Below are 20679 nucleotides of genomic sequence, written 5' to 3' on the forward strand. Positions count from 1 at the left end.
CAAATTAATGTGATGAATTCTCATGGGCTTGTGTCCCTCTGGGGCATGATGACGTTACTACACCCGGGCATATCACATCTATGTCATATAACATTTGATCGTGTGGGACAATGATGTTTGTTTTTTCATTTCCTAATTTATTTCAAAATGTGTAACACTGGGAAATTATTCTTAGACTTGAATAGAGCTTTTTTACATATCACTGAACTGACATACACATGGTTGAATTGTTTGATATAAGAGAATTAAATACACTATATAAACTCGCTAATCATCCCATTTATAGAAATGGGTATTTTCGTGTTACTGCGCCTATTTGGGAATTACCAGCAACCACAATCACCGTGCTTATTTTGTATTTAATTTAAACTATCAAGATGATCTATTTAGGTGTAAATGATCAGCCCTGTAATAAACATTAGGCCTATACGGCATGAATGAAGTCACCGACAACTAACGGATTCTCCGGTAAGTTTATATTTATGTAAGTTTATGATCAGTGCATTATTACACATTGGTAGGTCTAAACAAATGTGTAAACGTTTAATGGTAGACACTGCATTGCGCAATTACGTGTGACAATGACCTATTTTTTTTAAATATGTTACCGGTACTATACTTTAATCTACTACATGATGGTGGAAACTAAATTTAGACTCTCGTGCAGCAAGACTTAGTTAGTGGTACACACCGTCTTTAACTATACCAATGATTTATTTGAATAACCAATTTACAGCTGTATTACAATATGATCCTGCTATAATACGATAAACAACATTCAAGGCTATACCTAAAACAATTATAAATATGATATTGTACAATACAAATAGTAAAAATTATTATAGGAGTACTAGGGCCAAGTCGTTCAAATAATGTTAGTGGTTTTTTGGTCTTTTTGGGGTGCGGCCTATACACCGGTCATTAACCTACTCCCAAAAAGTTCAGCCGCCGTCTGTCTAGCTTGGGCCCATGCTAGCCCAAATAATTAGCCTAGGGTAGGACCGGTTTAAAGGCGTAGTATTTATAATTATACTCACTACAGTGCTGTACTAAGATTCCTACTACATTTTCTACGACATTCAAGCAATGGTTTGGTTTGTCTAAATAATTATTTTCATAATTTTTCAATTTTGAAACAAGCTGTTTCTCTTCGAAACCGCTTCGCTCAAAACAATAACAAACTACTTTTCGGGAGTTTTCGGTCCTTGAGCTCACGTGAGCAGCTTCATTTTCGATGTCGCAACAAAACACACGTGGGGGCTGGTGAAACTTGCTGTTCGACGTCTGGTTCCCGGTGGCTTGTATCGTTATATATAGAGAGAATATTGATACCGTTATAATTTTAGAATATAAACTTGTGAAATTAATTTATGCTATAAAACACGAGTTTTCTTGATAATAATTATTTTAATGGAAATTAATTGAAGAAAGGCATATACGTCATCTGTGCATGCGTAAACTTTGTATCACGCGATATTTCTGCAATTTTTGTTTATAAAACGTGGTGCGCGATGATGGTGCATGCTTCGCACAGTGGGCTGTGAGTAGTAGCCTAATGAATTAACGTAGGCCTAGAATTACCAGTATTTTTAGCCTAATACCGAACGTTATTAGTCACCATAATAATAGAATGATTGTGTAAAATAGATAAATATACTCAATAAGTATTTTATTTTATTAGATTTTACTTAACTTAAACTAAATTGATGTTTTAAAATTTTACATAGCACGACCGTCTAGCAAGAAATGGGGATTTCCCTAGAGCTAGCTGCCTAGTGCAAGAATACGTTGTTTCATTGCGGTAGCCAGAAGTTTACACGCATTTCCAGTTGTTTGTTCTTTAATAATTGGCCGAAAAAGATGAAATTTCTTTATGTGAACTTTTGTAAATAATGTCAATGTTTGAAAATAATTAAAAATCTAACATTATAGGAACGGTTTGGAACTTAAAAATAGGTGCGGCTTATACACAGGTGACACAAAAATAGTGATATTTCGCGCTAATTAGGGAGGGTGGCGGCTTATACACAGGTGCGGCTTATACACCGGAATATACGGTATATACGTCACATAAATTCTGTCTGAAACGTTATTACTTTACAGGGGGTGGGTTTGTTCTGACTTTAGGCAATGAACTGTCTAAGAGTTGGGAGGTTGTAGTTAAAAGCTTTTATTATGTAAAATAAAACAAAAATAAAGCGAAATGTATACTGACAAAAGCATTCCTTAATAAACGACAGAATAGGATTTCAAATATTTTGATGAGTTTTTTTTTTTTAATAGTGACTGAGCAATAAAGCAAAGAAAGTATCAGCAAACATAATTAAATTCATCATAAAGTTATTCTTCTCCTTCGTCTCCCTTTCCATCTTCTTCCTATTCTTCTTACTTTTCTTGTTTAGCAAGGAATTACTTATATATATAGTAACAGTCTATAACATCACTTATTATTTTACAAGTAGGTTTTATTATAGGTTTAAGCCCCTTACTTTTCTTGTTTAGCAAGGAATTACTTATTTGACGAGCAATATAAACTGCTAAAAATATAGTAACAGTCTATAACATCACTTATTATTTTACAAGTAGGTTTTATTATAGGTTTAAGCCCCCCACCCCAAAGGAAAATCAAAACAAATGCTATTAAGATGTGAATTTGCCTAGGGAAATGGAATGTTCTTATTCAATATTCAAAATAATTATTATGAATGAATATTGTCCGATTTATTTTTTAAAATGTTTAAAATAGGGTATACAAATATTCAAATTAGATTTCACCAATTACTACGGTAGCAAATAGGGAAAATGGTTCGTGTGGGAATCGAACACACGACTTCCAGATTATCTAGCCAGATGGAAGTTACTACAAATGCTATTAAGATGTGTGTTTGCCTCAGGAAATATCATAGGAGTGATTATTTACTCTACCTGATGTGTTAACGTACCGAATACTCCATCACTAGCCAATACTCATCATTCCTGATAGCATACCGGTAATTAATGTCGAAATATTGAACCCCGGTACGATGGCGTGCATTTCGATAATTGGAGTATACGGTATATTATACTATCTTATCAGGGGAAAGTGTATTTAAAATTAAAATAAATTGGTTGTATTAAAACTATAAAAACGGTGATACAGTAACTTGAGTCATGAGAGAATACAGTATTTCCTTGAAGGCCCTACTTATTTCACTAACTTATTTCAGTAATGATATGTTTCGGGTGCTCAATTAAACATTGAAACTCAAATTGGCTTTATTAATAATATTTTTGCTTATGTACCTGTGTTATCAACAAACACTCCCTGAAATCGTTTTAACACAGCTTAAAATGCTCAGATGTTGGAGCAGCGGGGGTGGGGGTGGTTCCCCTGCCACTTGGACCACCAGCCAACTGGTATAGTCACTCACGCATCTCAAATCTCTCATGTTGGTAACTATGCATGAATGGTTAAATGATATATTTAGTACAAGTATGAATGATTGATATAATAGAATACGGTAGATAATGAACTATAGACAAAGACAAAACTAATGAAAAGAAGTCATGTTAATGCAATGATGATTATGTATATTTAGCCGGACCAATGATAGCTTCTGACGCCCCTGTAATGAGACGAGTTGGTTAAGGGCCGAGCTGGAATATATGGGCCGAGTCGGTGTATGGGCCGAATTGGTTTATGGGCCAAAAGTTACCGGTAGTTAAGGGCCGAGTTGGATAAAGGCCGAGTCGGTTAAGGGCTGAGTTGACAATGGCCGAGTTGGCTATAGGCCTAGTCACAGTTAAGGGCCGAGTTGACTAGGGCCGAGTTGGTCCATGGGCCGAGTCGGTTAGTGCCGAGTTGGCAGTGGCCGAGTCAGTGTGGTCCGAGTTGGCGAAGGGCCGAGTTGACTTGCAACCTACCCCTCAAGGGACACTATCCGAAAACGTAAACATTGTTTTTGGCATGTTTTCCTACAATGATATATATATCTCGGTATCTTTTATTCACAAAAACAAACAACACAACTACAATATCAAATCCTTAGCAGCCAGTGACTGAATTGGGTATTCAATTTACAAAGTGTACCTTAATTAAATTTACAATAAATCAATATCATTATTATTGTCAAGATTGTTATTATTTTAATTAGTTACAATTATTATTTTAAAAATTTGTGATTAATTAAGGTTATTAAGATATTATTAGATATGCACAAACATTAAAATTTCCGATTTAAAAAATAAAATAAAAAAAAAGACAGAGCATATATTAAAAAACAAACAAAAGAAATTTAAACAAATATCAAACCGACCGAGGGCACAGCCGCCCGCATGCCGCAGGCACAGTCGCGCCCAAAACACCACCCGCCCCCGGAGCACAAGTCAACACTCGCAGAAAGGACACCTGGGAATAGATTAATTTATTTGACTAAGAAGTTTGGTGAGAAAAGGTAGGGCTATTTTTAACCTTTCTGTTCAGGAATAACGGTTTCGAATTTTCTGGGATTGCGGAGACGCGTTGATGAGATTATTGGAGGTTTGGAACCAGTGACAAAACCTGTGATTAATAACTGATTTCTGGGCAAACTTTCTGCAAAGGACCTGCGGTCAGGGTGCCAGAATAATGGGAAATGCGCACTTTTGGACCCTCTCAAGGCGACGGATCTTTGCTCCAGATAATCCACAGTTCCAAAATGAACAACTGTCTTTTATTTTTATTATTATAATTACATACCAAAGCTGCTAAGAGCCATGTAAACCTGAGTCCTAAAAGTGGTCTTTAATTGAAGGAAGACCTGTACATTTAATATATGAAATCAGCAGAATTGTAATCAAAACAACAAATTTTTTTCTTTCTTTAATATTGAGGTTTCTATTGGATGGGATTTAGCATGAATGAAGTTACGACTTAAAATGAAAGAGGGTGCATGTTGGTATGGATTAGAATCCTATATGAAAGTACACAAAATGAAAAGAAAAAGAAACTATAGTTAAGGGTCAAAATTGACAAGATTGGTTTATACGTAGTAACGCATGCAGTATGCCTATATCAGGGGAGAACATTCTGGTTTACTGCTCTGATGTGTCTCTTTAATGACTTTTAAGTTCTTCAAAATTCAAGGTTTACCCTCTTAAAATATACACATCTAGATGTGTATAAGAGACAGTATATATATATATCAATACTTTTTACACCCAAACCTGTTTTTATTTTTTACTGGAGGGCTGCAAATTTTCTTATAACCTTTTTGTAATAATTATGTGTATACTGGTACATCTTTAAACTTAATATCAAGCGTACTGTTGGTTTGTACATAGATAGTCGTGAATTGAAATAGAAGAATAATTGAACCTGTGCATTCGTTCCTGTGCCTATGTGGGCCGATTTGAAGAAATTTATTTGGCTGTTTTTATGTATTTCTTGATCAATGACTTTTATTATTTTTTAACAGATATATTTACAGCCGATAAAATATGGAATCTATGAAAGAAATGTATGTACGTGTTTTAAGAGAATTTTTCCTCTCGACGTATGGACCTAGTTTAAACAAATGTACCCTTGCAGACGACACAGTGATGCATGAAGCTTACAAAGAAGCCCAAAAAAGAGGAACACTTCCGTTTAACCGAACCAAGGTCCTTATTCTAGGAGACCACGCTGCGGGAAAGACGTCAACTTGCAGGCGTTTACAGGGAATGAATTTTCGACAAGATGAGCCAAGCACAATAGGGATCGAAACAAAGTATGCGAAAGCGAACATTAGTGATGTTAACAGTAAGTGGCATGAGGTACGCCATACCCCACTAAACGACAATGAACATGAAAAATCAGCAGCCTGGTGGGCAGTGTCTCATTTGAGAAAACAAAAAGAAACTGAAACCAAGAGAACAGGAAGCACACCTAGAATTTATAAGGTGTCCGTAGGACATCTATTTCAAAATATGTTTTACAAAATTATATATATTATTCCCATCTTAATTACGTTTCTATTTGGTGGGTTTAAATTCGGCTTTGGACTGGTTGTATGGATTTATATTTCTTCCTTGATGCTTATGATCAAAGTTAATGGTGCTTACCGGTTTGGTTCTGCGTATATTGTAGCAGCGGTACTCATAGATAGTGCAATGAGTATAGACGAGTACACTACAGATTTTAAGTTTGACTTTTGGAATGACATGTCTACAGCTACAATCATTTCCATGTATAGTCTAGTTGCATTTTTAACCGGTGTACTTCTTGGCACAGGTTGTAGGACTGGCATCTGTATTGCATTCTGTTTCATGGTGCATCCCAAGCAGAACATCGAAAATGCAACAGAAAGTTTATTTGTCACCTGCAGCAAAGCATATTTTACAATAAAGATATGCTTGTTTGCAGTTACTACTACGATAATCCACATGTATGTTCAGGGTAAAATAATGTCAATGAGACCGAAAAATTGCATTCTTACATTAGGGACTACTATTGTGTCCGTTACAGTCGTGGCCTGTATCGGACGGCGGTATTATCTAGAAATACTTTCATCCTTGTGCATTGCGGTGATCGCATCTTTTACTACATTTGGAGTCACAGTGGGTAAAAAGTTTGTTGTTTACGGGTATATTCCCCAAATATATATTATCAAGAAATGCATTGGTTTTTTAGCGGGCATATGCATAGGCCATGTTTGTGGATGGGAACTCGCAGATTTAAAAACCTCAACAAGAAGCGATATTCAATACTCTCTTCCACGATATTTCTTCAATTTATTTCTCTTTCTCGCCCCTATTACTGCATATATCCTCTATGAGTGGTTTGCATACACAAAAGTGAAGAATACATCAACAATACCTTTAGAACATGTCAGAAAATCAATAGAAGCAACTATGCGTAATGAATCGTATTTGGACGCCATATTTAGTATATGGGACTTTGCTGGACAAGAAATATACTATAACACCCATCATCTCTTCATGTCAAAGCAGGGGGTATATCTAATTCTTTTCAACGCTATTGAAGCGGCTCTCAATCCTGTAAAGCAAATTAAGCGGTTGCAATTCTGGCTGCAATCAGTTGCAATGCATGCAGAAGCTGAAAATATTGTGGTTATACTTGTAGGAACTAGACGGAAAAGTGTTAACGACAAGGTTGCTCTTTTGAATTTCGTAAGACTTGCACATAGCTCCCTGTACAAACGCTTTTCCGAATTTCTTGTGTTTCACCCATCCGGAAGTCTTTTCTTTTTTACTGAAAATACTTTACAAGCTGACCAAGAACTTGACATCTTACGTGAAGTTATCTGTAGTGAAATACGAAAATTAACATTTTTTAATGAACGATTTTTAATAAAATATTTACTATTCAATAAGTCATTGAAAAAGTTTCGCTTACAAAAACGCATAATTACGAGTTTACAAGATATTTTAGAGGAAGTAAAATCGACAGGTGATGTCATATCACAGAATGAATTGATTCAATTTTTGAATTACTTTGATAGGTCTGGTGACGTCATTTACATTGAACGTGATGAATTGCTTCGACATTACGTCATATGCGACCCTCAAATGTTGGTAGACATTCTCACAATATTAGTGAACGTACCTGAATGTCATAAAAGAGATCGAAAAGTAGCTAGCCTCTGGCAGAAATTGGAAGACACAGGAATTGTTGACAGTAGATTACTCGAGCACATTTGTGAAGTAAAGGGAATTTGGAAACTCTATCCTTACATAATTCGTTTCTTAGTAGGAACACACCTACTTTTTCCGCTCAGTGTTACTGATCAAGTCGACCAAGTTGGCACCTTTTTTCTCTCGTGTAGGCTACCAAAGATTAATTTGATCTCAAACCTCTGGAACATCAATGATGATATGCAAGATGTTTTTTATTTCGACCTACCTGGATATCTTCCAGAATTTATATTTCTGCGTCTTATTGCTAAATGCTGTGAAGTATATACATGGGATAAAATCTACTACAACGCAGCACGATTTAGAACAACTTATTCATGTCTTTTCCTCATCAACACACATGTATTCTCTGGAAGCGTGAACTTACACGACAGAGACTTTATAAAAGTTTCTATAAATAATGAAGACCCAACTCAAGTTATACGTGTTCTACGAGAAATGATAACTTTTGTTAAGGAGATAATATATCGGGATTTCAACACAGACAACTTTCAGGAGCAGTATATTTGCGGTCCTGTGTGTGAGAGATGTAGTTCATTAGATACTACAACGTGTTTGGTAAACCTCATAGTACCTGATAACAATGATTCTATATTAGATGGCTACAGACCAGATCAGTACCACAAAGTTATACTTAACCCGAAGGTATGATGTAATTTACAATAGTTGACGTTCTCAAAACTTGGAAAAGGTGTTATCAAAAACAATAATCACTTATCATCAGGCATCGCAATATTTAGGCCTATATGTATTTCAGTATCTATTAGTAATCCTCATCAATAACCAAATATTGTATTTTCTTTACAGTTAAGTTTCATGTGTTACAGAGCGATGAATGACCAGGTCTGAGCGTTTTACCACCCAACTGCGGAATGCCAAACCAGTGCAGTACTGTAAAATGCTAAATCTAAACATATTGCAAAGTGTTAATTTATTCAATCATATACACAACAAAGTCAATTGAAATTTGTTCTTTAAATTCAGCTTATTAATGACATTTTTATAAACTGTTCTCGATTAATACATCGTAAAATATTATTATGTTCAGTGTGTAATTAATTAAAGAATGTATAGCGTTTTTATTGTTTTCAATATTATAGAAATATCACAAAAACATGCAGAAGAAGAATTCATTGAAAAATCATTTAAGTCAAAACAAAAATAGGCTTCTATTCGACATAGGCTTCATTTTAAGTTTACTTTTGTGCAAACTAAAGTCGGGGGCTTCTTCTCGATGAGAAGATGAACTTCAAAAATCACACCCACGTTATAATATCAATTCAATATTTGTTTGTTGTGCTGCATGTGCCATCAATGGGCCACACAACATAAATACATGACAAAAAAACAAGTGAAGAATTTATAGTACTAAGGTAACTGTACATTAAATGGTAGAGACGTCACATGATTACCCACATACCCCACCTAACTTCGGTAGGGAGGTTACTCCACTAAGGTCCTTATGACCCGCATACCCCAACCTAAATCAACTATACATCCTGGGCCGGGCAGGGACGTTACTTTACTCCTAACGGAACTATTACTGAGTAGGGAGCGTTACTGGGCACACGTCAGATAAAAATAAAATAAGCCTTCTGCTTGTCGGATAAATGTTTCCGTTCTAAATGAACCCAACGTATTGAATGCATTTAATATCTTGTTTCTCAAACAACGAACATGGCTCCGAACCCCATGAGAAGAATTTTATTAAATGTAATTATAATTTTGTATTCTTTAAGTAGGGTGACCTCCACTACAGCTTATCAACGGGCTCAAGTTTTGAAAGGCCCCTGGACCCGACGGCATAACAGCTTATAGGGCCTACTGCAGCCAACATTAATGAGCCCCTGGCAAAACTGTTGGACCTCTCTCTATCGTGGAAGGCTTCCAAAATGCAAATGTGGTTCAGTTTCTAAATCAAGTGATAGATAATTTGCATAGATAATTTTAGGCCAATTTCTTAATGCTCAACTGTCGGAAAACCTCTTGAGAATATAATACACTCACGTATTACATTATTTATGCAACCAATGGTCTTGGGTTATCCAATCAACATGGATTTGTAAATGGTCGTTCTTGCACCACAGTTTTATGGGAAATTGTGATTAGAGTACTACACTCGATATACGCGCCCTCCACGAGTCGACGCTATAATCCGTGACTGAATCATAAAGCGTTTGACCGGGTCTCTCACCCAATTCACAGAAAACTTCGTGGCCATGGTGTAAGTGGCTCCACGCTACAATGGGTTTCATCCTTTTTGTTGGATCGTACGCAGAAGGTTGTGTTCAGGGGGTCGGGCTCTTCCCCTGCGTGTCCTGTGCTATCTGGAGTGCCACAGGGCTCGGTTTTGGGAAAATACTCTTATAATATGATATTGTAATCGACCTCGTCGCTTCATTATCCTCTTGTGTTAAAATGTATGCAGACGATACCCTACTTTACAGTACAATTAAATATGCTAATGATATTTCTGTGCTTCAAAATTATTCGATTTTATCCTTGATTGGAGTAAAGTAAAAAAAGAAAAATGTGAATTACTAGACGTAAAAATAATTATTTTCTGGGTCAGATTGGGGCCTGCATGTTAGTAGAATTGGAAATGATCTTCAGGTTTTATCATATGAACGATTGGATGTCTAATCCAAAATTAATTATTAAATTTTATGTATCTCTAGTTCGCCCAATATTGAAATATGGAGTACCTTCGTGATGTGTGGGGTCCCTAGATCGTGTGTTCCCCAAAGATAATTTTAATTTTTATATTTTATCCATAGGCCTATTATATGAAACCCGACTTCAACGTCTGAATCTTTTTGGCCTTTTCAATAGATTTAAGTTTTTAGGGATTATATTCATTGCTAAGGCTTTATATAAGAAAATAAACATATATTATTGAATGTATCTCTCAGAATTTGTGCCACACTGATCACCTTAATTACAGAACTAACGCTGCCCATTATCATATTTTTAATGCTTTTCAACGAACACCTTATAATATTGAAGATTCTCTTGTATTGTTCTTTCCCATTTATATTTCATTTTTTTCACTTAAACACAGCTTGCTGAATGTTGACATAAAGTTTGTAATTGTCTCTCGCATGTGCTTTTTAACTAATGTACATACTTTCTGTTCTTTTGATTTATTCGTATATTTTTTACCTACTTTTAAATGTTATCTTTAAGTGGTTTATAAAATCACTTAATAGTTGATTTAATTCAAGTTTTTGATCATGGAGTCTACCACTTAATAGTTCACTTTTATGTATCTTTCTTGGTTGTGTTCCAAAGACGAAAAAAGAAATGATCTATGGAACGTCAAAAGTCAATGCAGTATTGTAAAATACAAAAAATCTGTGATAATTGATACAATCGCAACAGCACAACACAACCAATGAAAATTTATTTTTTAGTTAGCAGCCCAAGAATAGAACACAGTGTTACAATTGTCAAACAACACTTTAATATACTCTGACTATATAGGCCTACAAGGGAGAGGGGGGGGGGGGGGGCGGCAGACGGATAGAAATAGAGAAACGAGAGAGGAGGAGCGATCAATATGTATTACGTGTAAAGACATATTGTGTGTTAGGTGTACATAAGTAAATATAATTTCACATATGTGCTGTCTTAAAACAAATTGATTGATATTTTCTTAATTAACTGCAGCTGTTAAGTTTATCTGAGTGTTTGTGTAATCAACTGTGTGTTACAATGTAAAATGAACACAAAAGGAAAACTATTGAAATAAACGATCAGTTTAATGCCGCATGTAATATGATTACTTTTAGCTGCTAATGACAATGTGCGGTTGATACACCATGCAACAGATCATGTACGATCAGTTTGTTGGCTGCTCTTTTCTTCATCGTTGTGCCCACTGAATTAATATAACATCAGATTAATCCATTAATAGGTCTAGCGCTCAAACAAAAATCAAATGATAAACAAAAGATAAACAGAAGATTTACACAGCCATAGCCATGATATTAGCCTGTATCTAGTAGTTAAAGTATATACATGGATATACAGTATATGAAATGGATGATATGAACTGTATACACTTTGTTTACTTATTTATGATAATAATAATAATAATAATAATAATAATAATAATAATAATAATTATAATATAATATAATATAATAGTATTAATAACAAAACATTAATATCGACAATTTAGACATCGATATTCAATTTCCCTTCACAAATAATGCTTCCCCGGTGAGTGACATCCTCATTGGAGTACATGAGACGAACGAAGATCTCGGAACGCTCATATCATCTTTAGCAAGAACCTTTTGTTCTCTTGTAACAAAACCGTCTTTTCTTCAGCTCTTTTGATCCGTGTTTATTGGATTGCTGGCTGGTCTTTGCACACTGCAGGTGAGTATACAAACTCACAGTGTCGAATGTTCTCAACTTTTAGCTTATTTAGACGTTAACTATGTTCTGCATTTCTTTGGGGTTAGCTTTAGTTAAATTCATCATTGGCGCCACCTCCCAGAACTCTACTACAGGTTAGTTTGACTTTTTTTTTAAATTTACATTGCTTTGCAAAATTCAAATCCAGATACAGCCGACACAACAAAGACGACCAAATATAAACAGCTAGACCTAGGCTAAAAGTTTCTGCTCGGTTCCCAGGGCCGCGATATGTGCTGTGCCACACGCCAATGATGTCATAGGCCTAGGCCCCTACTAGTGACGGTAGGTCAGTTACCAACCTGACGACTATCGTGCTAACATACAGTATAGTATATCATCTAGAATAAAATAATTCGCATATTAAGATGTAATTCGTATATTAAAATACTGTTTTACTACATTTTGATATATTTTGTAGTAGGCATAAATGATGGTCATAAAAATCTGTTCAGCAATATTTACTCACATAGCATGATGTTAATTTTGGAATTTCGGATGAACATAGGATGCAATTTTTTTAAACAGCAGGATATAAACATATTAACTTTAAAGAAATTGAAAAAGACGGTATTGTTTATTTCTGGTAATCTCATATTTTCAACTAAAAGCTAATTAATTACACACACACACACACACACACACACATATATATATATATATATATATATATATATATGTATGTATGTATGTATGTATGTATATAGGCCTATATATATCATATATATAGGCCTACTATATAAACAAATAGATATATAATAATAACAGTGCTCGAAAAGGAAAATGTAATAATTGTATCAAGCATTGCTAATCAACAAAAGTTTCTGTATATCTGTTGTATCTATAAGTTTAACACATTATTATTATTATTATTATTAATATTATTATTATTATTATTATTATTATTATTATTATTATTATTATTATTATTATTCTAGCTACCGTAGGAAGTTCTTTAAAACATGATTTTGATTGGTCGCTTTATGGAGGGCCTCCTACCAGTGGAAGCATCGAAGGAACACCTGATCACCAGCAGTCATTTCAGTCATCATCATCGTATTTTTCATGGGAAATACAAGAAGCTTCTGTGTATGAAACAGATTATGATTCACAAGAAAGTGTCCCCAATAGTAGCTCTAAGCCTACATCATATTACAATGATAGTAGCTCAACGGCAATAAGAGTAGTCGATCCCTGCCTCGAAGATAAATGTGAAAATGGCGCCACCTGTACGCCTGACCCAAACTATTCTAAAGAATACAGATGCACTTGCGTTTTTGGTTGGTTAGGAATATACTGTGACACACCAGGTAAGCAATAATTATGTTATTATTATTATCATTATTTAGACTAATAAGCAACGATTTAACTATAATAATTAATATTTGAATGCAAGCCAAAGACTAAAATTGTAAGTATCATTTACACAAAGGTAGGCTTTAGATGGACAGAACTTTTATGTTTTTAATTAAGTTGATTCTCAACAAAAAAAAAAAAGAACTTCAAAAAACAAAGTAAGATGTTACTCACTTATTTTTAGTGCCGTTTCACCGCAAACCTAGCAAACTGGCAACCCATCTTTTCCTACTGCTTTTAAAGCTCGATAAAATCGCGGTAGTCGGCGTGATGAGTTGAGCTTATAATATTAAAAATTATAAAAAATCATGTATATATTTTCTGTTCTTTTGATTTATTTGTATATTTTTTATCTACTTTTAAATGTTATCGTTTAGTGGTTTAGAGAATCACTAGATAGTTGATTTAATTCAAGTTTTTGACCATGGGTGTCTACCCCTTAATAGTTCATTTTTATGTATCTGTCTTAGTTGTGTTCCAAAGACGAAATAAATGAAATGATCTATGGAACGTCAAAAGTCAATGTAGTATTGTAAAATGCAAAAATTTGTGATAATTGATACAATCGCTTATTCTTCGGAGATGCTTTCTCCTGGAAGGCTTTTTTGATGGACAAGGGAGGGTAACCACAATTGGTGAGTGCCATGCGTATGTTTCCCTGTTACTGTGCTTTATCTACATCCTCCGACACAATATATTCTTTCTATCTAGCAAAGACTTTATGAATCCGACTTTTTGATGGAGAGGGTGATGAGAGGTGAATTGCAAGTACTGATCTGTATGGGTTATCTTTCTATACACGGTCAATTTCAATGTGCTATCTGCCTTTCTGGTGATAAGCGTGTCCAAGGAGGGGATCGACCCTTCCTGAACTGGTTTTATAAGACACGGAATGTTGATTTAATTGGTTGTGCCATTGTTTACCCACTTTCTTCTTGTATTTGTTATACATCTGATTTGACTTGAATTATTATTTTTTTGTCAATTTATGTATTTAAAAATGTAAAACGTGAGGATAATTTAAATTATGTTTTTCAGATGATACTGGTAAAAATGAGACTAATGTTTCGTATAATGGTACAGAAGAATACAATGGAGAAGAGAAGGAAGAGTTAAATAATGGTACAGATGTCGGAGTAGATCCAACCGAAAATGGCAGAATAGACGAAGAGTTAGTCTACGTTGACATTAAGTCAACAAAAAGCATAAATTCCACAACTACGTCAGAAAAATACAGTACTCTGACATCACCAGCAATAACTAACAACACAGAAAGTACGGCTACGCCTAAGTTTATAGAAATTAAAGAAAGCACAACTCAGTCTTTAAAAACAACAACTAGTGGCATAATAGATGATGATGACGTAAAGGAAGATGATGATGTGACTATGACTACAAGTGATGTAAATTCAGGACCAACAATAGAAGTAAGGTATTATACACTAAGAGATGATATAACCACATCAGCAAAAAATGAACCCTCAACAACCGATGAAGGTAGGCCTACAACAACTAAAGGAGACGGCTCAGAAGCATCAAATGGTGGCACGCAAAGCACTAAAACTATGAAACGCGGTTACAATGTTACGAGCATTGAATCTCTTACTAAAGCTGTGTCTACTGAAGATAGGCAGGTAGTCTCAAAGACTACAGACAGCAATATTATTGCGTCAACATCGACTCAAGGTGAGTATGCCACAGAAAATGGAGAAGGTGCCCAGGAAGCTTCATTCGGTAAAACCTCAACCGAGTTATCAGCAGATAGTAGAACGCCGTCTAAAGACACGAATTCAGTAATAACGGATGGATCTTCAGATTCTTCACAAGCAAATACAAATTATATTGGTATGCATATATTGAATTTTCATAAAATTGTGCACATACATATTAATCTTTTTAGAGTTGCATTATTCGTAATAATAGACTTGTGTTTAATTTTGTTTTGATAGATAAGGAAAATTTCATTCTGATTGGTCTTAGTGTATTGATCTCCATTTTGGTGATTTTGATTGCAATATCTATTATCAAGAAACGAAGGTAAGCTTAACAGGGTTATTATCTTGCGATTCCATTAGGAAAAATTATTAGATATTTTTCGGAGAACACACTGAACATTAAATTAAACCTTATTGCCAAATCTCCATCCGATAGGGCCTAGTAGTAGTATCTTTCTCTTCTTAAACGTAATAGGTGGAGCTATCATCATGTTGGGTAATACAGGTTAGGTTAACGTTAATTTCGTCTGCCCAAAAGCATATATCGATGCAATTTGGAGTTGGTGGCGTATCATGATAGCTTTAGAAATTAATGTAGCCTTCTTTTATAAACATCTATAATCAGCCACCTGCCGTCCATTGATTATCAATCTTTGTATGCATTTTTAGGTTTAATAATGACAGACGTCCTGACACAGAGGATTTGGAATCAGAACTAACCTCTGGCAAAATGCAATCATCGACTGCGTATGATAAATATGATGAACATATAATTCAAACAACTACTATCTCTGACGCTGCACAGAAAAGGACTCTCATTAAATCATCAACTTTGTCAACAACATCTTCCTCCCAACTTGAACGATCACCATCATCGTCAGCTACCCCATCAATGTCACAACAAGCGTGTAAGCCCAAAACAGTCCAGGCGATAACAGGACAACTAGAAAACGGTGTAAACTTTTCGGTGAATATTGGTGCTAATATTGGTTGATAAAAACACGTCGTTACTAAAATGCTTAAGACGATCCTTTTGAAGCAAACGTTCGTGAGAGCATTATGAGAAGCAAATGTTGCAGTGAAGAATGGAAATATTGGCCAATATAACCAAAATCACAAGAGGGTTTATGATTTTCTCTTTCTTCTATTATGTATTTTTTCAAAGATCTCGGCTTGTCGTTTATAATGCTTAAGACGCGTATTACGACCCTGTTGTTCGCAGTGCGTCGAGAACTAAAATTATTTCATGCATGAAATTTATAATGAAAAAAAAATATTAGGTGTAAAATTCAGTGGAATTGACAGAGGAATTAGAGTACCTTGTTGGTATTATAGTCGACGCAGAAATTTAAACATTATAACTAAGACGAAAGTTACACTAGTAATTTCATGTAGTTTAACTCAAACACAAATCTGGTGTACTGGATTCTATTAAAAAAAAAATTATATATAACCATAAGCTTTTATTCAAATATTATATCATTAACAGTTCCTTAAATAGGCAATAGGCCTAATTATTTTTTTAAGGCGATTAATTTGATTTGGCGGCCATTTCATAAAAAGAGTTGTTATTTGGTAGCTACGTATTGATAACTTGACATAGTCCTGTTTTGCTACAATCCAAATCCGCTGTATTTAAATACTTCCTCTTACTGATTACTTTAACATTTTATGCCAGGCAATTCATGGAAGTTTGGCAGCCAACCATGCAATGTGCAGACAACTTCATTATTTAAGACTTAAGTTTTAATGTTTAAAAAATAATTTATATATTTAACACTTTTACTGTGTATTTTTTAAGTCAATTTACTACCCTGGAAATTTACGTACGTAAAATTTACACTAAAACTTACAAATCGAATATTATTTGTCTCATTGTTACAGTACAATTCTGTCACACAATCAATCCATTTACTATCCAAATCCAATACATAAAAGATTTGGGTCAGTACAGTACTCATACATTTACTACGAAGTTCAGTAACTAAAAGTCGCGTAGTCAGTGTGTGGTCGATTCTGCTCTATAGAATGGATATGACGATTATTTACAGCCTGATTTACTGTTTACTTGCAAACTTACTGAAAGTCCCGGTCGTAAACACATTAGGTACGTTTAATGTTTAATAATATTTTCATTAATATTTTATTAGTACAGTATGTCTGCATATTATTATTGCCTAATATGGCAAATGTGAGCTTATTAGATTAGTTTGAAAAAAAGTAATAACAACTTTAGTGTGCAACTATTCTGATTAAGTGTTTAGCATCTTCATTTGTTTTTTCATCAGTGATTATTATCATTATCATCCCTTTCGACGTATAATAATTTTTTATTATTGTAACATTTTCATTATCATCATATCATCATCATCATCATAATCATCATTATTATCATCATAATCAGCCTCAATAATATAATCATCATCACCATCTTCGTCGTCGTCATCATCAATACCAAATTCATCATCTTCACAATCACCACCCACATCATCATCTTCTTCTTCATCTTTATCATTATGATCTTCATCATCTCATTCACAATTATCCTCATTTTATCGTCATCAACAATTTTGTTTAAATTTATCAGCTTTATAAGTTTCAACATTGGGATAACTAATTTTTTAAACGCGAAAATTTTGGCTTTACAGTACCTGTACTTGGAAAAACTTACTTTTTAGAGCCTTTCAACCGCTTTGCTTAATAACTATAATCACAATCATTCAATCCAAACGTTTAAGCGTTTTACTAACCGTATAGTCAGTTGAAAACTATTTAAAAAAATATAAAAAAAACCCTTACAGTATTTAATACGCGAAAAATATTAAGGTTATAAGAATTTAGAAAGATTGTTATTATAATTATTTTGTTATCATAACTATAATCATCCCCACCTCCATTATTCATTCCAAACCTTTTCATGACTTAGATTAAGCGTTTTACTAATCGTATAGTCAGTTGAAAACTATTAAGAAAATTTAAAAAAAACAAAAAAACCTTACAGTATTACGCAAAAAATATGAAGGTTATAAGAATTTAGAAAGATTGTTATTATAATTATTTTGTTATCATAACTATAATCATCCCCACCTCCATTATTATTCTAATCACAACAGCAACACATCAGTAATCAGCATTATCGTCATCATACCATCATCATCATCATCATCATAAGCACCATCATCAACAACAAATTTGTAATATATAGTCCTCATCATATCACCAGCAACAGCAGTAGTAGTAAAAACATCCGCCGCATCAGCATTATGATTACCAACATTCATTCATCATCTTGTTCTAGTTTCGAGTTCTCTAAAATCTTTTTCTGGAACGTAAAAGCAGTTGGTCACTTGACGTGTATTGCAGCCCCTGAACGCATACAAACAAATGCGTGCGATCTGACGTGATGATCAATGAATATTAACCATTACAGTAGTATCTGCTTGGCTTGTAGGCCTATTATATCATAGGTAGTGGTAAGATGCTGTGTCCCACGGTGTACAGTACGTGAAACAAAACCTAACATCAGGTACACAAAACAGTACTGCGTCAATTTGTCTTCACCACTAAAACTGGATTGTTATCTTTTTGTACATCTTTTGAATGGTGTACTCGCGTGCTATTCTATCCACTAAGCCTACATAAGCGGAACTAATGATGGAACCAAGTCTGTATTATGTGTGCGGTGAATCCTGGCACCAGTAAGGTCAAGCCCATATCCAAGGTCCCATTCCAAGTGAAGAAAGGTGCGTATGTGTAATCGACCCCATCCAGATAATTTCGAAATAATTGATATTTTCGTGTCAATTTATTTGAGAGCGTTTGCTGTATGGAGTACTCAATAGTTTATCGCAAATCTAAACTCAAGTAGTGGACCAGTCTATTCTATCATTTATAAGGTGCAATTCTCCAGTTCACACTTAGTTAATACGGAAAGGAATTGGTAGATTAAGTTTAGGCACTAACGATAATAGCCAATTTGACCACTGATATTGGGCTTCTTTGTGAGTTTGAATACGAGTTCAGTCTATCATAAAACCTCACTGTCGTTCCCGCCAAGTCTAATTGGTCATACAATCAGAACCGTTTTTGTTCATTGTATTGAATAAATTCATCTGGTTTCAAAGTGAGGCCGATCTTGTTTGAACTTTCCTTTTATTAAAAAATAAATAAATAAATAAAATAAAAGAAAAAAACTTATACCTGTATGTAACGTACTCTTTGGCAATATGCCAAGCATCATGTTATTTTTTGCTGTGTTATATTGTGCCTAAAAACTCACCTCATACGTAAGAGCCGGCATCGAAGGGCCTACTATACTACAATAGTACGTATCTATCTACAGTGAGTTTCAGTTATGAATGAGTTTTCCGCAACAATAATGAATTCTGTTCGATCCACCATGGATCATCGTTCTAACTCTGATCGACTGGTTGGCAAAACCCTTGTGGTTCGAATCTTCTCTGTAAAGTTTGCTTTCGTCCTTGGGAAAGGCACTTCGCCCATTGTAGGCTCATGAACATAGGGGTACTTGGTAGGCTTAAACGTCAAAGAAAAAAAAACCCGCTTGATTGGAAGGCTAATAATTAAACCTACTGAACCACTAGGAGAATGCGTAAAGAAATGGCGATGATATTCGTGATCATGATTATATGATAGGCCAAATTATGAGGATCATGATCACGATGGTAGACCTAACGATGTAATAAAATTAAAGCATATTTTAGTAAGTAGTTTATAATATTTTGTTTATTGATTTTACTGAGAAAAGTTTCGATGCTGCCCTTGAATGCTCTTAAATGTTAGTATTACAGAATTATATAATATTAGCACGAAACGAGTGATAGCACACCCTGGCTAGACTTGTTTTTCGTCCTCTAGTTATCGTCAACAACGCATCCATTAACAAACAAAATCGTCTGTTTCATATGAATATAGAACAAATGCTATAGAGAATCGAACAACACAGTGTCTCCATAGTCAACAGTGCGTAGGTGGCGTTAAATAACATACAGATACAACTTGTCGCCAACCAGACTACAGTTAGTATATTGGAAAATGGTAAAAAAACAAGACCATAACATCAAGTTTTACAGCATCGTGAATAAAGCAATTTAAGCATTGCATAATTTTGTGTGATATAATTTAAGTCGTCTACTTCCTTTATAGACGCTACATAAGTAACTCACTGATTCCAGCTCGTCGACATTGTGAATGGGTAACACGGACGGGTTCGCTTGAACTATTGGCTGTACTTTGTCTGTTTGATTTTCACCGCTCGTACTGTACTGCTATGTAACATCATTCAGCCCTTTGTAACAGATTTAATATACTTATAAAGCATTGCGTGCATCTGTATCAACACAGAAAAAAAAATTAAGATTGTAATCTATTTTTTTTTTCAATATACAAATAGGTCAATAAATTCATTGTTTGACTAGCGGATTGCCGGTAAATTACAGAGCAGAATGATGATAATTATATAGAAGACTAGATAGATGTACTGATTATGGAATACCAGTATATATATATA

General features: G+C 34.5%; 3 protein-coding genes across 3 annotated transcripts in view; all 3 read left to right on the plus strand.

The window, feature by feature from the left end:
* The first annotated feature begins 330 nt into the window (after positions 1-330).
* On the plus strand, positions 331-11418 carry LOC117108506. The gene is made up of 3 exons (XM_033250527.1): positions 331-468; positions 5436-8298; positions 8461-11418. The coding sequence occupies exons 2-3, from the start codon at positions 5458-5460 to the stop codon at positions 8500-8502; spliced, it is 2883 nt and encodes a 960-aa protein (XP_033106418.1). The 5' UTR covers positions 331-468; positions 5436-5457; the 3' UTR covers positions 8503-11418.
* A 606-nt stretch (positions 11419-12024) lies between these two features.
* LOC117108523 lies at positions 12025-17401 on the plus strand. The gene is made up of 5 exons (XM_033250554.1): positions 12025-12173; positions 13017-13388; positions 14473-15279; positions 15384-15471; positions 15819-17401. Exons 1-5 carry the CDS (start codon positions 12101-12103, stop codon positions 16141-16143), a joined length of 1665 nt encoding a protein of 554 aa, XP_033106445.1. The 5' UTR covers positions 12025-12100; the 3' UTR covers positions 16144-17401.
* LOC117108527 (neurotrypsin-like) overlaps positions 17125-20679 on the plus strand; it is a 12001-nt gene continuing 8446 nt past the window's right edge. Inside the window, exon 1 of the mRNA XM_033250567.1 lies at positions 17125-17256. Within this exon, the coding sequence (XP_033106458.1) occupies positions 17178-17256 (79 nt within the window). The 5' untranslated portion in view covers positions 17125-17177. The remainder of the gene's footprint in view (positions 17257-20679) is intronic.

The sequence above is a fragment of the Anneissia japonica genome, unplaced genomic scaffold (genome assembly GCF_011630105.1).
Source record: "Anneissia japonica isolate Jap-2015-1 unplaced genomic scaffold, ASM1163010v1 scaffold287819_len434453_cov191, whole genome shotgun sequence".
In the NCBI taxonomy this organism is placed as follows: Eukaryota; Metazoa; Echinodermata; class Crinoidea; order Comatulida; family Comatulidae; genus Anneissia; species Anneissia japonica.